Source organism: Copadichromis virginalis, linkage group LG14 (genome assembly GCF_057382275.1).
Source record: "Copadichromis virginalis isolate Kocher_CV1m ecotype Utaka linkage group LG14, C_Virginalis_male_GT1.1, whole genome shotgun sequence".
NCBI lineage: Eukaryota > Metazoa > Chordata > Actinopteri > Cichliformes > Cichlidae > Copadichromis > Copadichromis virginalis.
This window is the reverse complement of record NC_140631.1, coordinates 41,788,061-41,806,701: the sequence shown is the minus strand read 5'-3', so window position 1 is coordinate 41,806,701 and position 18,641 is coordinate 41,788,061. Positions and strand designations below refer to the sequence as shown.

The 18,641-nt window shown below is 46.5% G+C and overlaps 1 protein-coding gene across 2 annotated transcripts; it reads right to left on the bottom strand.

Annotated features, from left to right (window-relative positions):
• Positions 1–7,808: 7,808 nt before the first annotated feature.
• Positions 7,809–17,904, bottom strand: LOC146694712 (P2Y purinoceptor 14-like). 2 transcript variants are annotated; one of them, XM_085430995.1, is made up of 4 exons: positions 17,826–17,904; positions 11,605–11,801; positions 11,244–11,503; positions 7,809–9,218 (listed from the first exon to the last, which is right to left on the bottom strand). In XM_085430995.1, the coding sequence occupies exons 2-4, from the start codon at positions 11,722–11,724 to the stop codon at positions 8,513–8,515; spliced, it is 1,086 nt and encodes a 361-aa protein (XP_085287121.1). In that variant the 5' UTR covers positions 11,725–11,801; positions 17,826–17,904; the 3' UTR covers positions 7,809–8,512. The 2 variants fall into 2 exon arrangements, with proteins under 2 accessions (XP_085287121.1, XP_085287122.1); XM_085430996.1 differs by having other exon boundaries at positions 11,605–11,734; positions 17,826–17,882.
• Between the last annotated feature and the right edge of the window lie 737 nt (positions 17,905–18,641).

The following is an 18,641-nucleotide window of genomic DNA, read 5'->3' as shown; positions in this document are numbered from 1 at the left end:
CAATTATTAACCTACAAATAAAACTTGTAAATAACCCCAAAATATAAGTAAACTGAGAACAAAATTTAACACTTTTCAAAGTAATAAAATGAGAATTATTTTTGTCTTTAGATTAATTAAATAATTAGTTAAATATTAACTTAGTTATTGTTTTGCTTTGCCAGCGCACCTCTCAATGAAGTCGCTAGATGGCGCCGTGCGCTCGGGATAACCGAGCAGGGCTGCTGTGCAGGTGTTTAGCGCATGCAGGTGAGTGTTAAAGCAGCATGTAGCTCTGATGAGAGAGCGCTGACTCAGTGCGGAAGGTTTAATGCGCAGCACTGAATGAAAGTGGATCACATGATTCGCTGTGACACAGCCGGAGGAGCCAACGCTGCAGGGAGGTGGCCCACGAGCCACGAGTTGGTGAGAGACGGAGAGGAGTTCAGAAATAAAACAGCTGCACAGCTGCACGTGAGCATGGAAGGTTTTCTGGCACTTGAAAAGTTTATCAGCAGAGTTTTCAGTGTGTAAACACAGCGTGTGTTTACCCTGAATTAACTCCCTATGTGATGACTCCAAAAAGCCAGCATCAATAAATCACTGATATTATGGTTCACCGTGGCAACCAGCCAGAAAGATCCCCAGCTTACCTCACCCTGCACGAGCTGGGTGTTCTGCTGCATGCCTGAGGCGTGTACGTATGGATCTCGCTCTGGGATCAATTCAATCACTAAAGTCAGAAGTGGCCGAAGGCCGGTGTGCCCGTGCTGCACATTAACGCTCTGAGACTTCCTGTTTGTTACTGGTTGCTGATGCCTGGCGGAGAGTGCAGCTCAGGGAACCTGACACAGTTTTAACAGAACGATGAAGCTCAGCTCGATCGTTGCACATCAGTCCTTATTTAGTCCTCATCGGTCAGAGCGTACTGCTGGCTGCACAACAGCAGGAAACCCACTGTGTGACTATAATACTCAGACACATGCTGTTTGCTGACTTCCTGTTTGCACCTGCTTCAGCGTGCTCAACACAGAGACAGACCAGATCAAAAACCTGCAGCGTCCTAAATCCCCGGGATGATGTCACGTCAGTGCGGCGTCTGTCACACTCTGACTTTAGATCTAAGAAAGGCTCCTGGAATCACACCCATGTGTGTCCTCCCAGCTGGTCTGAGTGAATCCTGGAAAACTGGTGCTGACGACGACGAGCCAGTAAAGGTCACGACTACATCGCCTCCTGCGGTGACGCTGAGTTTGTTCTACAGGAGCTAAACTTAATGCTGCGTCCACATCACGCAAACAAAAGAAGACGACATGAGCAAAAAGCAAAAACAAAAAAAAAAAAACACATCGAAGAGTCTGCAGTGAAATTAAAAAGCTGAATCCTGGGATAATAAAAAGCATCAGGCAGCTGTTTGTACAGCTGTTTTCCTGCTTGTCTCCTAAATGTCACCAATACCATTTTTGGAGCTTCAGATGATTGATCAGCAGCAGATATCGGAAACTTCAGGCCAGCAAGTCACAAAGTTTTCTGAGTTGAACTGAAGCGTGATTATGTAGACCGTCAGCCGTTTTTACCCCCCATCACTGACACGCTGACAGAGGCTTCGTTCCCTTTGCTGGGCACCGCTGTCGTACATGTCAGCTGTAATATTCTGCCTGTCGTGTCGCACCAGGCGGTTCTGTGCCCGTTAGCGCATAGTTGGTAAGGTTGTTGGCGTTCACCTCCATGCACGAGGGGGTGAACAGAGGCAGAAGGTGGAGTGACGCTCTGCTCACTGTGAAAGGTCTGAAAGGTGACTCTTTCCCCGCACGACCAAAGTGATGATGATGATCCTGAATGTGTCCAAAAAGCAGAGAAAGATTTCAGAGATGAAGCAAAGTAAAAGCTGCAAGCTCATTGTTTTAAACTTCTTTTTTCATTACTGCTGTGAAAGTGGTCAATAAAAATATCATAGCAAGCATTTGAGATGCCTTTGAGCGCTGTCTGATGTAACTGTGATCCAAACATGGGTTTCGAGGTCGGACAAACTGGAGAAAGTTTGAAGATTTTCACTGTTAAGTTCCTGAACTCTCAGAAGTTATGATGCATCTGTGCTTCCAGCATCTTTGTCCTTTTGAGCTCTGTTCATTTGGGGATTTACAATATAGAAAGAGCCAAACTTCCCCATTATGCTGTCTAATGCTGCAGCTTTCAGTGTCTGTCAGTCGTGTGGTTGAGGTTACCAGAAGAGGAAATGAAACACTGTTACTTCCCTTTAGTGAGAAAAGTCCCACCAAACTCCCCTCACATCATTTCACCTATAAATCCACTTCTTTAACACCTCTGAGATGACAACAACAGCCAGATGACAACAAAAGTATTCCAGTCTCTTCCATGTCCACAGGTGTATAAAACCAGCACCTGCAGACTGCTTCCACAAACATCTGTGCATCGCTCTCAGGAGCTCAGTGAACTCCAGCGTGTTACTGTGATAGGAGACTACTACTACTAAATATTCCACAGTCAGCTGTTAAGATAAGACTTTATTGATCCCACGACGGGAAAATGTTTGTGTTGCGTCAGCTCAGGTACAGATAATACCAAAAATACAAAGAAAATACAAAGAAATGAAAAATAAGTAAGATAATACTGGGAAGCTCATCTCGTAACCGGAAGGTTGCAGCTCTGTCTGTCTTGGTTGTGTCCTTGAGCAAGACACTTCACCTGCTGCCTACTGGTGATGGCAGGTGAAGTGCCACAACTGTTAGATCAAAGATGTTACTGCACCATGAGAAAACTGCAGTTTGGTGAATGAGTTATCTTAACCAGCAGGTTAGTTGAATCTCCTCTCTGCTGTGTCCTCAGACTAGTCTGGCTTTAGTCATGATTTCTAACCTTGTGAAGCACCACAGCTGTCATGTATGTCATTTCAACAGACAAGGTCAGTGTGCGTTACTTCCCGCCCTTTTCTTCTGTTAATCATAATGAGATAATAATAATGGATTGCATTTATATAGCGCTTTACAATGCTACTATTCACACACTCTCACATTCACACACTGGTGGAGGCAGCTACAGTTGTAGCCACAGCTGCCCTGATATAATTAAAAGCTTTGTCCATCCTCTCCTGCTTATCCTTATCAGGGTCACGGGGGGGTGGAGCTACCACAGGTCGCCAATCTACCACAGACAACCGTTCACACTCACATTCATACCTGCGAGCAATCAGTTTTATAAATAAGCCAAACATGATAGGTGAAAACCCGACAGAAGGATGGTGCAGCGGCAGAGTTCGCTGATCTTATCATTCAGGTCATCGCAGTTGTTTTTACTTTATCCTGTGTATAGAGAGCACTGCAAGGCAGCTGTTATTGTGATTTAGTGCTATTGAAACAAATAGACTGAAGCTGAATTAAATCGATTAGAAACAAAACAAAACACCAGGAGCACAAGTCCAGATATACAAAACTAAACTAGATTGGGCCAAACCATGAGTCCACGAAAAAGTTCGGGGGGTCGACCCGAAGGTAGACAGCACGGGGCCAAAAACAGTTCAGGGGGCCGGCCGATAGCAGCCAAAACACATCAGGAGGTCAGCCACGCGGAAGGCAGTGGCGGCGACAGAGCAGGTCACGAGAAAGTTCAGGGGGCCGACCGTGCGGACGGCAACAGCAGCGACGCAGGTAAAGGAGACGACAGTGCTGATTCGGAGGCCGCCTACGACGGCGATGACGTCCGGCAAGAGGCCCAGAAAGTGGCCGCCGACGCTGAGGTGGCAGTTGGGGACCTGAAGACGGCGCGGCCCCCACAGCACCAGGCGAGGCAGAAGCTGAAGCAGAGGCTGGACCAGGCGTGGATGATGAGGGTGATGACGCAGACGAGGATGAGGGTGATGACGCAGAGGCAGGACCGGGCGAGGCAGGACCAGGTGAAGCTGTGGCTGCAGGCGTGGGTGAAGACACGGAAGGCAACAGTGTGGAAGCCGCAGGTGGTGGCGCTGCAGGCGATGGTAATGGCTGGACGGGCTCCTCGGACCCTCCAGCAGGGCCAGTCACAGGCCCAGTGGGCACAGGGGCCCCTGGAACACACAGGGCAGAACCAGCAGGTGCTGGATTGATGCTGGTTGGTTGATGCTGACTGGAGCAGAGTAACACCTAGGTTTGGCTCAGACAGCAACAGTTGGGTGCAGTCCTCGGCTGACTTCTTAGCCTCCAGGGGTCCAGAGTCGACTGCGGGTTGAAACGCAGACTCTGGGGAGGCCCTGGAGAGAGTAACTGTCTCTAATCGGGTCAGCTTTTGAGAAACAAAAACAGTCTTATTGGGTGCGTCTGTTTCACACGAGTGAGAAAAGAGGACTGCTCAGCAGGCGACTGGGTTACAAAAGGCTGAAGTGACGGTGTGGCAAGAATGAAACTGGTAATGGAGCAGATGATTGAGCTATAGGTAACGGAGTAGCTAACTGGGCAGCTGAATGAGCTGACGGTTGGAGAGTAGTGAACGTGATGCAGGGGGTGGTATAGGCTCCCCTGAGCCTCTAGGGCTGGGTTTTACTAGCAGAACGAGTTCAGAAGAAACAGTCCTGCTTAGGCTTCTCTGCTCAAAGAGAGCAGGACAAAAACAGCCCGTTAAGTCTCCCTCTCTATTCTTAGATTGCAAACCCACAGCATTATTAACAGATTCAGCAGTGCACCTCAAAACTGAATTCAAACTGTCCGAGGTTAATTCTGTATCGACTCAACAGTTCTTAGCAGGCTCCAACAGAGGACGATTTCGCGGCAAGCTCCTTATGTTGCAGCCGCCGCTGCTGCAAGCTCCCGAGCTTGTAACACCTCATGAGCTTCATGCAACTGGTCCATCAGGCCCATATATTCTCCAAGCTGACGCAGATGAGAATTCCCCTCCAGGATCGCTTTGATAGCGTTAATCCCAACCGCCATCACCTTAGCGTCTGTTGTGTGGGAAATCTGCTTAACCAAACATTGAATGCGGGAGAGATCACAGTCCTGGGACGAGCCCGCTGGGTCCAGGCTATGGTCGCGTCGTTCTGTCATGACTGTGTGCGGGCAGGGAGATAGGACCCAAAATGCAGGACTCAGAGGCAGACGTGAACTCAGAATACACAGCTTTATTGCTGGAGAAACGGAGCAGAAACTAAACTAAAGATACAAAAATAAACAGGCAGGCAGATGGACCACACAGCTAACGTGAGGATGCGACACAACACTGACACGAAGAAACACTGGGCTTAAATACACTGAGGAAGTTATTAAGGAATTAGAGACAGAAGGGGAACACAGCTGGGAGGAATAAGACCTAATGAGACGGGGGAACAAAGCTAGAAACACTGACATGGAAGACAGGAACATGAACCTTCAGAGTAAAACAGGAAACAAGACACACTTTACCAGGATACGGACTCGACAGAGTGAGACAGACAAGACGCTGAACCGGCAATAATAACCAAATACAACCCGAACCTTAATCGTAATGCAGAAACATACCAGCATAACTGAAACACCGACTCATAATAAAAACCAACAAAGCACCAGAGAAACATAAAGAACAATCCATCATTCAAAAATAAACCAAGACATAAGCAACTCAAGACGCTGGGTCGGTCCGACTCAGGACCGTGACGCTCTGAGACAGGATATTTCTAACTTTAGAGATGTTGCACAAATGGAAGAACGCAGTCTTACATATTTGTTTAATATGTGCGTTGAAGGACATGTCCTGGTCCAAAATGACTCCAAGGTTCCTCACAGCGTTACTGGAGGCCAAGGTAATGCCATCCAGAGTAAGAATCTGCTTAGATACCATATTTCTAAGATTTTCAGGGCCGAGTACAATAACCTCAGTTTGATCTGAATTAAGAAGCAGAAAGTTAGCGGCCATCCAGGTCTTTATGTCTTTAAGACATTCCTGCAGTTTAATTAATTGGTGTGTGTTATCTGGCTTCATGGACAGATAGAGCTGGGTGTCATCTGCATAGCAGTGTAAATGTATGCTATGTCTTCTAATGATGCTGCCTAAGGGAAGCATGTATAATGTAAACAGAATTGGTCCTAGCACTGAACCCTGTGGAACTCCATAATTAACCTCAGTGTGTGAAGAGGACTCTCCATTTACATGCACAAACTGGAGTCTATTAGATAGATATGATACAAACCACTGCAGCGCAGTACCTGTAATACCTACAGCATGTTCTAATCGCTCTAATAGGATATTATGATCGACAGTATCGAACGCTGCACTGAGGTCTAGCAGGACAAGCACAGAGATGAGTCCACTGTCAGAGGCCATAAGAAGATCATTTGTAACCTTCACTAAAGCTGTTTCTGTGCTGTGATGAGCTCTGAAACCTGACTGAAACTCTTCAAATAAACCTCTGCAGATGATCTGTTAGCTGTTTGACAACTACTCTTTCAAGGATGTTTGATATAAAGGAAGGTTGGAGATTGGCCTATAATTAGCTAAGACTGCTGGGTCTAGAGATGCTTTTTGAGTAAAGGTTTAACTACAGCCAGCGTGAAGGCCTGTGGTACATAGCCGATTATTAGAGATAGGTTGATCATATTTAAGATCGAAGAATTAATTAATGGCAGGACTTCTTTGAGCAGTTTTGTAGGAATGGGGTCTAAAAGACACGTTGATGGTTTGGAGGAAGTAATTATTGAAGTTAACTCAGAAAGATCAATTGGAGAAAAAGAGTCTAAATGAATACGCCACCTTACAAATCAGAGCAAAACCTGATGTTTAATAATCCACATTTCACTGTGTTACTCTTTGGTTCAGATGTGGATACTGTATTGTTCTTTCTTTGTGATTGTTTAGGTTTAAGTTGTTTGTTGCTGGTTTTTAGTTTGTTTTTTGTCTGTTTGGGAGCTGACACAGTCTCTATGGAGATGGGTTTTTGGGGGGGTAGCAGGAGGAGAGAAGCTGCAGAGAGGCATGTAAGACTGCAACTCTGCTTCCTGGTCCCAACTCTGGATAGTCATATTTTGCAGGGTTTAATAAATTTGTCCATATTTCTAGAAATGAGACCTGCTCCATCCAAAGTGGGATGGAGGCCGTCTCTCCTAACAAGACCAGGTTTCCTCCGTACACAGACAGCGTGATACTGTACAGCAGAGAGAGCGAACACCAAGCAAGAAGAGTGAAACAGATCATCTGTCTGCACTTTGAATACACTTAAACTCATAATTAATCTTGTTTTCATTGTTGTACTGATCATTTTCACTTAAGAAAACAGACTTTTTAATTCACACCTTCTAGGAGAATACTAACCTTTCATTTACAGTAGCTTGTATCTCAGTGCACACAGGAGTTATTCACAGTATTTGTAGCACAGAAATATAACAGCTCTGCATAGTACTGTTGGTGTGGTAGGCGTACAGTGACTGATGTCCTTTGGCCCAGGTTTATGTCAGAAAGGTGTGATGACACATGGAGGAAGGGCGTGGGAGGAAGAAGAGTTACAGAAAAAGCCTGTGCGTGTGTTGAAGTGCTATATTTGTTCATTTGCAAGTCAAAATTCAAACCTTTTCCTCCTGATAAAGAGGCCGAGGCTTTCCAAAGATGTTTGTAGAAAAACCCCTCTCGATGCAGTGAGTCATTGTTGCTCTGCCTGCGTCTGTGGTCTTATCACTGAGTTATCTGAAAGCTGGCGCCTGCATGAAACTGACTTTTTGGAGAGACTTGTGAAGTATCTGAATTTCAGGAGCAGGACCACGCCTCCAAACACGCTCAGGTTCTCACATATATAGGTTCCCCCAATTCTGCAAGCTGTTTGTTCTCATTTATGTGCCCCCCCCCCCCCCCCCCTTCAATTCTTTAACTTCTATTTAGTGCATTGGGATCTGTCAGGCCCGGGAGCCGCCACTGGTCCCCTTCACCTTTACCTACTAAAACGCTGTCAAACCTCAAATGAGGGGCCAGCGAGTGAAATGTTTAACGCTTGGGAACAAAACCTTATTTCAGTGTGATAAATGTATTCGATTTATTTATATCCAAAGCAGTTTGCATACAAATTGTGGCTCTGGTTCAGGTGAACAATAACATAATGTACATATTTACAGTTTTTTAAACACATGGGTTTTTATGCAGTGGTTTTACGGGTCCAGTTCACCTGAGACCAAATCGGACTGCTTCCTGTAAATGAGCTTGAGAAGAGGCTAGTTTGGACGTTTTAAAGGTACATCAGTGCAGGAGGAGGTCATAAAATGTCAAAACCTCTGAGATATGTTGGCTTGCAGTTTAGCTGTCCATCAGGGATCATTTATATTCACAGAGTTAAAGAAGATAGACGATAAATAGTTGCTAAGTGATGAAATTCCTCATCTATTAAAAAATACTTCAGTGTACTGACATGACTTTTCTTAATATTTAGGCCTTTGATAGCAAACAGGAACGTTTCAGTGCAGGTCTCTGAAAAGCCCGACGTGGTACCACCCCGTGTCCTGAAACAGCTGGTCCCAGCAGGCAGCTTTGGCACATAGTTGCAGTTTTTAAAGCTCACATTCATCACAGTCGTTCGTGTGCTAGCTTAAAGCTACAGCACGCTGGTCCTTGTCGTTGGGGTGAGCGATAGCTTCCTTTTGATGGAGCTCTGCGTATCGCTGCTCCTCCTGTCTGCGTTCGCTGCGACCGTTGACACCTCTGTAGTGGCTAGTGCATTCTTGAGGCTCAACCTGGCCCGGAAGGCCTTGCAGAAGATGAAGTAGATGAGCGGGTCCAGGCAAACGTTGAGAACTGACACAAAGACCGCCATTTCCTTCACGTAGAAGAAGACCTGGCTCCACGAACAGTTGCTGGTCTTGGATGTGTAGGCGTAAGGAAGACGAACCAGGTGGTAGGGGACAAAGCAGACGCAGAAGACGCTGACCAGCACCAACATGTTTCTGCGTGATCTGGCGAGCTTCTTGGACCCGATAGACGCAGGCTGCTTCTCCTGTGCCACTGAAAGCTTGCGAGAGGTTTTGTAGTAGAAGAAAACCAGGCAGACGAGGACGGTTACAAAGATGGTGGCCGAGAAGACGTGGATGATTTTGTAAAGCACGTTGAGCTCTTTACTGTGCATCTCATCACAGCTCACTTTTGTTAGTGTTTCATATACCGGCTTTTCTGTTATAAGAGAGACCAGGATGTAGGAGCTCGTCACAGTGATGAGGAAGACCCAGGTTAGGATGGATGTTATCTTAGCACCTCGTACTGTCTGCAGCATGTGATTTCCCAAAGGGTGGACGATCTTCAGGTACCTGCAGGGAGGAGAGAGCTATCAGTGTGTGAGTCAAACCAACTCTTTCACCTCCTGAAAACCAAAGACTAAGCATGTTCATCCAGTGTGGACTCATGTTCTCCCAGCCTGCACTTTCCACCGTGTCTGCAGCCACTGCCTGTTGGATGATTATGCCCCAAAGAAAAGCTTTAACCTATAAGCTTTACGTACAAAGACTTCCTCTTCAGGAAGGCAGGAGGAGAGGGAGCATTTCAATGAAGACAGGAAACCCTTTATTCACAGGGACATGGCTGATGATTGACATTTCAAAGTAGACTGATAACTAGATTCTAGTCTGTTCCCCCAAAATTTGAAAACTACTTCATGTCCAGAGTTGTTTGGACTCACACTGTTACCAGATCCAGATCTGTGTGATTCAAACTGGAGCCGCCTCTTATTAAACTCACTGTGACAGGGATACAGCGCTGTATGGGTTCACTGAGTCTGACAGGGGTGTGAACACGTGATCTACCGTATTTGTCGGACTATAAGGCGCGCTTAAAATCCTTAAATTTTCTCAAAAATTGACAGTATGCCTTATGTATGAATTCTGGTTGTGCTTACTGACCTCGAACAGATTCTATGTGCTACACGGCGCTCAAACATCTGTCGTAGGCAGGAGCCTGGAGGACGTGGAGGAAGCACGAAGAATGAGTTGAGTAAAGTTTGACTTATCTGACTGTTTTGTTTCGCTGAATGCGCCTTATAATCCAGTGCACCTTATGGTCCGAAAAATACGGTAATCTGGCTGTTTCAGCTTTCCTGGGTTTGGGGTTTTCCATTGGTCCGTCTCAGAGTGGGTCTAAAACTTTTCAGGTCCAGCAGTAACAGCCGAGATCAAGTGGAGATGCACCACAGTGGTTTAAGCAAAGTCAACAGTACACAAATGTTAAATGCAGATGCACCGATGGTGGTGTTTCACTACTTAAACGACCCTTTTGATGTGTGCGTGTTTGTGTAATGTGTGCAAACGTGCTGAGTCCGTGATGAACTCTGCTGTTGATTTCATTCTGCTGCTTCAGCTCTGACCACGGAGGCAGAAGTAGCATCGAGACCACATCCTTTGCTTTTCAAACACGTATGACAGTATCCTGCTGATACCTTTGTGCAGCTGCAGAGACAACACGCAGCGTCGCACTGACCGCCCTCAGGTGAACTGACAGCTGCTAGGATCAGGCTCATGTCTACATCTGTACCTGTAATTTCCTCCTGTTTAGCTGAGAAGCCAGATGAACTGTAGCCACATGAGTTCATAAAATACATGGTAGCCCTCCTAAGTGATTCACTGCTCACCTGGTGGATGTTACAAAGTCTTACGATCCACCTGGTGAGCACCGCCCCGCCCAGGATCAGGTTAGGGTTGTATTTTTGGACTCCGGGGTACCTGGAGAGGTAACGCGCAAACGGCACACTGGATTTGAACCCTACTCATGCTGCTGTGACCTAGTTCTCGGGCGATGGCACTAATCGCCGCGGCGCGCCTGCACATCGTGGACTGTTTATGGTTTTTACAAAAAGAATCTGTCATGTATGCAGGTGGCACTCAGCTCGGTGCCATGACCCGAATAAAAGCCAGACAAACGTAACCACGTTCGATTTCCTTGAAATTTAAGTTGACACAGAGTGATGACAATCATCTACCACAAGATAAGAACCCACATCCTATCCACTGTTGGTGCGCTGAAAATGTTTACAGCAGACACAAACGTGTTACAGCCTCGGCGTCGTCATCTCGCTCAGCTTTGTTTTGGATTGTTGGGGATTTTTTGACTTTTGGCGTCTGTTTTCGTTCCCTCTCTGTTCCCTGTTTTTTGTGGTTTTTTGTAGTTTTCTTTCTGTCCTTTGAGATTGTCTCCACCTGTCCTCTGTTCCCTGCTGGGTCTCATCTGATTATTTAAAGTCCTCTCTTCTCTCTAACGCCTGTTTTTTCCCTGCTTTCGCATGTTTGCCTCAGTTGTGTGCAGTTCTTTGTCGGACCCCTGGAGTGTCCTGATTACGTTCCCACCTGTTAGCAGCGATGAAGCCCATGAACATGATGCTGGCGTACATGTTCAGGTAGAAGGCCGAGGCACCGAAGTTGCAGTAGACCTTGCGGATGATCTCAGACTTAATGTTGGCGTACTTCATAATTCGCAAAGGGAGGCAGAGGCTGATGAGGAAGTCGGCCGCTGCCAGGTTCTTCAGGAAGAGGGTGACGCTGGACACGTGCCGCTGACCCCTGAAGAAGTAAACGTTCAGGGTGAAACCGTTGAGGAACAAACCGACCTGCAGACACGGGAGGGACAGGAAAGAGGTTTGCATCATTTAGTCAAAGTTTAATATTTATTTTCTGCCACATCATGAAGACAGAGAGGACAGCGACTCACTAGAAACACCAGGGTGTAGATCACCATGAAGAAGATGTGGGCTGAGGTGTCCTGGATGTCTTCATAACAGCTGGAGTTACTGTTGTTGTTTCCGGAGGGGTCGAAGGTCGAAGCTGCCATGTTTCCAGGTCTGGAAAGACCAACCCGGGTTAGACGGTGGTTAAAACAGAGACGGTCACCACGGGAACTGCTGAAGGCTAAAAGGGAAGTGGTACAACACATGGTTACCAATCGTGCCTTTTTCAGGAGGCTGCTGCTCTCACGCCACCTGAACAAATGTGATGCTAAATAAGAGGAAGCTTTTAGTAATAACCAAAACAAAAACTTGTGGTGAAAGGCGGCGAAAATCACAGACGGCCAAAGAAACTGGATATTTAAAAACAGCAACAACGCTGATGCAGAGGAAACAGAGGTAACTGGGATTTTTCTAATACAGACCTCCATCCAGACCAGATTCAAACATGTGAACATAAATCACACCGTGAACAGCAAACGGATACAAAGAGAAACTCAAACTATATACATGCTGAACAGGTGAGGAGAAGCTGACCTGCTGTAATGATATTTCATCATTTAAGCCATATTCACACAGGACAGCTCCTTCCTCCCTGCAGCCGTCAGACTGTACCAACAAACACAGATGTTTACATCTGCGCTGCAACTTGCACTATTTTATCAACCGATTCACACTACAACCAGGGTTTGCCTCTTAACTGTATTTAATTTTATTTTATTTAATAAGGGTGCAGGACTCTGTTTTTGGTAACCATCGCCCTCGATGTAAATATGTAAAAACTGTGTATGTTTCTGTCCTGTGTCTTGTGTACTGTTTGTTTGTATTTGTGTCTTTCTGGCTGCTGTGACACCCACATTTCCCCCCAATTACAGGATGATTCTATTCTATTCTATTCTATTCTATTCTATTCTAACATTGTTTTAATTCCATATTAACGTGCCCACACACGCTTTTTTCTAACATTTGCAGATACTTATGTTAATATTTGACACCAGGTCTTATTTTTGTGCTCAATAGTGATGACATCACTCGACCGCGCCTGTGATTAGAAAGAATGATGCTATGATGCCGTCTGGGGCGGCGACTCTACGCCACGCACTGTGTGGATGTGGAGAAACGTGCTGTGGTCGTCCCGTAAACTCCTGCGTCACACATCAGCGACGCTCTTTTCACCTCTAAAAGGTCACTGAGGGTTTTTTTATTTACTACATGATTAATGTGACGTTTCTGTTTGACCTGAATCTGATTTTTTACCTTATCATGTTTATTTATATCAAACCATTTTTAAATCCTGTGGAGGTGCGGCTCAGATTCTCACCACAGCCCAAAACAGTCACATCATCAGCAAATGAAAGTCACTTTAGAAAACCTTGTAAATATCATTGATGTGTGTCATAACCCGTGTGGTAAACACAGAGTGGACGTGTTTCCAGAACCACAGATTTGTTTCCTTCGGTGTAATTTCTCATCTCTTCTGTGAGATGTGTTGGCGGTTGCGTTGTACACCTGACACACCTGCACAGTGACACAATGGTCTGTCACTGCAGTTTTTCTGCGCTGCAAACACGGCCTCGTAGCTGTGCAGCAAACAGGACAGCTGACAGCAGCAGCTGCGTTACTGCACTCGTCTCTGTCAAAGTCAGCAACATGTGGCGTGATGATGATCATTAAATCACCTGTGCCTCTCACAGAGCAGCGCGTCTCCTCCTGACGATCACAGCGGCTCAGACTTTCCTCCCGGAGGAGGAGGAGGAGGGCTGTCGGTCTGATCTCCTCATCGATGCGACGATATGTGACCTCACAGAACCGATCGCTCTTATCTTTTCATCGGCCCGTCTCTTCACAGGTCAGAGACGCAGGAAGGATCCTGCTAGACTGCGTTGACCTACTTACTATCATGAGCTTATCTGACCTCAGATCAGCACCCGTCTGTGCTTTTATTGCACAGTGTTTGTTTCATGTGTTCCACTTTTTTAATGATGTTGTTGTTACTGAAGCGGAAAGATCACTGCATTCACACGATGACGGGCAGGTGTGGGAAGTTTCGTGAACCTAAACAGAAGCCGGCTCATCTTCATAGCCTGACCCCGATCACTGACAGCATCGTAACCAAGGCCTCCTCCTCCACACGTTCCATCTTCTGTCCTTACAGGTCGTTACGTCTGCAAAGCCCCGGCCCGATAAACCAGGACCAACATATGTCAGGGTAAAGCCCAGGAGCCGCCATGAGGCCAGAGGAAGTCCCGCTCTGCCTGCTTCTACTGGCCTTCACCACGGCTCTGAATCCTAAACCTCACACAGTCACGTTTGCTGTGTGGCAGGCAGGAGAGTGGACCCAAATGCAGGACTCACAGGACACAGAGGAACTGAAGGAGGCAGCTTTCACTGCGCTGTGAAAAACTCAAATACAGGAAACAAGAAACAAAGCATAACAACTAGAAGCTGGTAAACCAAGGCCACAGGAAACGAGGACCACGGAGGAAACACACAGGAGACGTACGACACGACAAAGGAGAACACAGCGCTGAAATACACAAGGGAGCAGGAACCGGAAACAGGAGGGAAGCACAGCTGGGACTAATCACACATAATAAGACGAGGGGAAGCAAAGCTAGATACACTGACATGAGACTTTCAAAGTAAAACAGGGAACACAAGACTATCAAAGACACTGACGAGAGCTGAGACATAGAGACACGACGGTCTGAGGAGACAGAGGGACTCTACGAGGGACACGGGGAAGACAAACAGAAACTGAGACTGTAACACAAGCAGAACCAAAACCATGAAAAAGAATGAAAGAGAAAATAAATTAACCACAAACCACAAACACTGAGTCAGAACACTCAGGACCATGACACACAAGTCTGATATGAACCTGTGAGGGCTGCAGAGCAAACACCACGGCAACAGGCAGCCCCGTATCATCATCATCATCATCATTATTCTAGAAGAAGGGATGATTGATTTCTCCACAGAGGTCTCCCTCCCTCTCTGAGCAGCTAATATAAAATCAGCTGATGCTGAGGTTTCACTCGTGTGACTGAGAGGACCGGCGGGCCCACACCCCCTCTTAAACTCTGCAGACCTTCACACACTCGAAATCTGAGCTGATGTTTCACGCCTGTTGATGTGGCCGTTCACACCGACTGTGCAATTTTGCAGGAGGAACGTGAAACCAAACTTGAGTCTTCAGAGACGAACAAACACATCTGACCAATCAGGTCACTGCATTTGGCAGCAAATCAAAAGCCCATACTGAGTACAGCAGAAACAGGGAAATAAGCGAGTTTGACCTCAGACAAACGACTGCACGCTGCTCTCAAACTAGTTATCAGTTTCATCGCTCGCTGTCCACAATCGTTTTTTCCACAGTGGGGTTTTTTAGGAAAATGTTCAGCGAGTGTATGTAAGTCGATACGTTTCCATTTGAAGAATTCAGCCTGTAGTCTACGCTCTGACCGAGGCGTTGGCCTCACGGATGTCGATGTGGGCTTCGTGCTGTCGGCCTGTTTATCGCGCTGACTTCACTGCTCTGTTAAACGAGGGCTTTGGGTCCTGTGCGTGGCCCTGAGGGCTGAAACGCTCGTGTCTGTGCGACAGGTCGACGCCGTTTTCTGTTTCTAATCGCACAGGTGACCCTGCAGGACTTTTAAACTAAGGCTGAAACAGCAGACGCCATCATCTGCAGGGTTGGGGCTGTTGTTTTCCTTACAGGTGTTTCCAGTTCAGGTATGTGTGGTCATGTGACGCAGCTGTTGGCAAACATGCAGAACCCGCCCTGTTTGTCCCTCCACGCTAACGTTTGTATTTGAACACACAGTGGCTTTAAAGTAAATGAAACCTCAATCTGTTTGTGATTGTGACTGCAGATATTTCCAGCTCTGACGTTTCTCTCCTGACCAATCAGCTCAGTGCTCTCTCTGCTCTGTTACATCAGCACCGCGAAGCTGCAGCTTGTGGTCACAGCGGCTTAGTTACAACAGTGCGACCCAGTTACAGAGAAACAGCAGCCACCGCTTATCGAAACTTCATGAGAATCTTTTTATTGGAAAAGAAAACATTGTTTAAAAAACTATTTCCAGATGTGACACATCAGCAGCAAAGTTTCACACGCAGAGAGGGTCTATTTTCTCTGGTGAAACCTCGTTCTGATAGTCGACTAATCAGATCATCATCCATTGGAGGTAAAACTACAGCTTATTGCACCAGCAGCATCTGCTCTTATATAACTATCATTAGCTTACAGCTTTAAGTGTTTCAGGTATGTGCTAACTAAAAATAAAGACAAGATGATAGTTTATTAAATTTTAATGAAGTTTGCAGATTGTTTCGGTGAAGTTTAATAAACTCCTTGCTATCTAAAATATAACAGGACACCGGAGTAAATTCTGGAGCATCTCACACTTCTGATAATCAGCTGTCTGCTTGATGTTTATTCAGCTGTGTAAAAACTATAACTTTAATCTCAGCCAAACCGATTTACTCAGGAACAAATAAAATACTAAAGAAAGCCAAACAATAACATTTTTAAGTTCTCTAAGTGACTCATATATCATGTTTAACCTGAGTAGCGAAAGACGCGATTTGCCGGGAGTCCGGTGTTCTCACGGCGCTAGTGACCTAGCTCCGGCTAGCTATCGAGCTAGTGGGTAACAGATGTCTCTGAAAACGTCGGAGCGCTTTTGAAAATATGTGGTGTCTTGATAAACTGAGCAGATATTTGAGGTTTACACAGCTACATTCTCTCCTGAAAATATGTTAAACGTTTATTTTGTGACCCAGAAAGAATAATAAGAGTAATATTAAAACTAACTAGCTGCCGCCATTGTTGGAAGCTGCGCTATGAATTCTGGGACACAGTTTCTTCTTCTTCGGGGTTTAACGGCAGCTGGCATCCTTGTACATGCAGTGCTGCCATCTTCTGTTTCAGTCCGTTATTACACTCTTAAATCCTGCTACTTATTCCTGCGTCCTTTGTGATCTTACAAAGCTTCAAACGAAGCGTCGACGATTTTGATAGTCGACTAATCGTGGCAGCCCTAGTCACAACGCTGCGTCGCCACCGGTAATGTCTCCCAGAAGACTCACTGACATGTCACTGACAACTAAACCTGTCCTCAAACATCACTGTGGTGTCTGTGTGTGGTCGACAGGGAGGATTTGTGCTTCAGCAGGAATCTACGCCGTACCTGCGTGAATCCGTCTGCACCTCACGAGAGATGCAGGTACACGTTGGGTCGACGCAGCCCGCAGACCATCCACACTCCGCTGCATTTCCAGCTACTTTTTCAACCACAGATTTCAAATGTCAGTGAGAGGTCAACAATCATGGTCTCAATATTAGAAATACTCATCACAGCATCAGTATAAGGACGTCAGCCCATTCCCAGAGGGAGATCAGACTGTCGGTATGGACGTGAGGGAAAAACAACAAAGTGGAAAATCCTGAGGGACAAATGTTTGACCACGAAAATAACCAAGTACAAGACGTCCCAGCGTTTCATGTTTTTGTTGCACATTAAACACCAGCACGAGTAGAAACGGCAGCCGTGATGTCGGCCACACTCGGTGCCGAAGTGCAGATCAGGCCCGACAAGCGGACGATGGGAGGAGGTCGAGGGTTGCTGTGGTGACCAGTAAAAAGAGCGTTGCGTCAATCTGCCACAAATTCACATCAACTGGCCTCATCATCAAAGAGCTGCGGTGCAGTCCGCCATATTAGAAGCTTTCAGTGAGCAAACAGCGTGTAGGGTATAAATCACACCCAGACGGCGTGATGCCTCGCATCCACTTACTCCAGCACACGTGTCTCCAGACCGGGGAGGGGGGCGCCAGAGAGCCCTGATGGGACCCTCACAGCCACGGGGACACCTTCTTACTGTGAGGCGACAGCACACAAACGCAGCCAATAACCAATCAGTTACCTCGCAGCTAAAACGCTCACATCCATGGTTCTCATTAATGATGGACAGCAGAGGAAAGCAGATGTTTGGATGTTTGCACCTCTGTGCAGCCTGCAGGCCAGGAACCACTGAACCACATTAAAGATGCCACCTGTGAGACACAAGCTTGTGCGCGCCGCGAGCAGTGAAACTAATACCAACAGGTTCTGTGTAAATATAGCTGCTAATCACAGCGTTTAAAGGCCAGACATGTGACATGTAAGCATATCGGTGAGGTGGGGTAGAAACAGCAGGCTTACCTGCAGCACTGTCCCGTCTGCGCGTCTTCACGGAGAATCTGTGAGAAACCCTTTATGACTTCCTTCTGCACAGTTTATATGAGCAAGGCCAGGCCACACAGAGAGAGGGAGGGCGGTGGAGGAAGCTGGTGGTTGCTGCTGTGCTGACGTCCTGCATGCAGCACCGTTCCTCATTTGCAAGTCAAAAACACACACCTATTTTTACCAGGAAGTTTTCATTTTTCCAGAGAACTTTATTTGAAAGAGCTTTGCTCTGAGCGGGTCTGTTGTGTGCGACACTGATCCTCTGAAAACAACAGCTGCTGGAAACAGACTCAGTCAGACACACAACCCAGAACCAGCAGGTAAACGCGGCTAAAGGTTAACCAGCAAGCTTTAACACAGATCAGAGTCGACTCGTAAATGTCCCGTGACTCACAGTGTTCGTGTTTTCTTATTTTCAATCTGCAAACTTAATTCTGTTTCTATTCGGCTTACACGAGTGTTGAGTGTGAGCTGGGAGTGCCTGTCAGTTATTCAAAGCCGGTTCTGGGTCCAGCACATGTGTCAGAGGAAGCGCGACATGTCGCTGCTTGTTGAAGGTTTCTGGTTTTTAGCAGCAGAGTGAGCGCGTGCTGTGTTTTAAACACACAGCGCTGCGTCATGTGATGCATTCACCTGTTTTAAAGGATTAGGGTTTGGTTTCAGGTCTTGGAGCTTCCTGGAGAACCTGCTGCAGATTCCAGACTGATGGTGTTGCTATGCTGGCCTTCAGCCCAGGAGGATCTGATTAGGAAATGAACTTGATGGCTGAATACCCATAATGCTCCTCCCTGT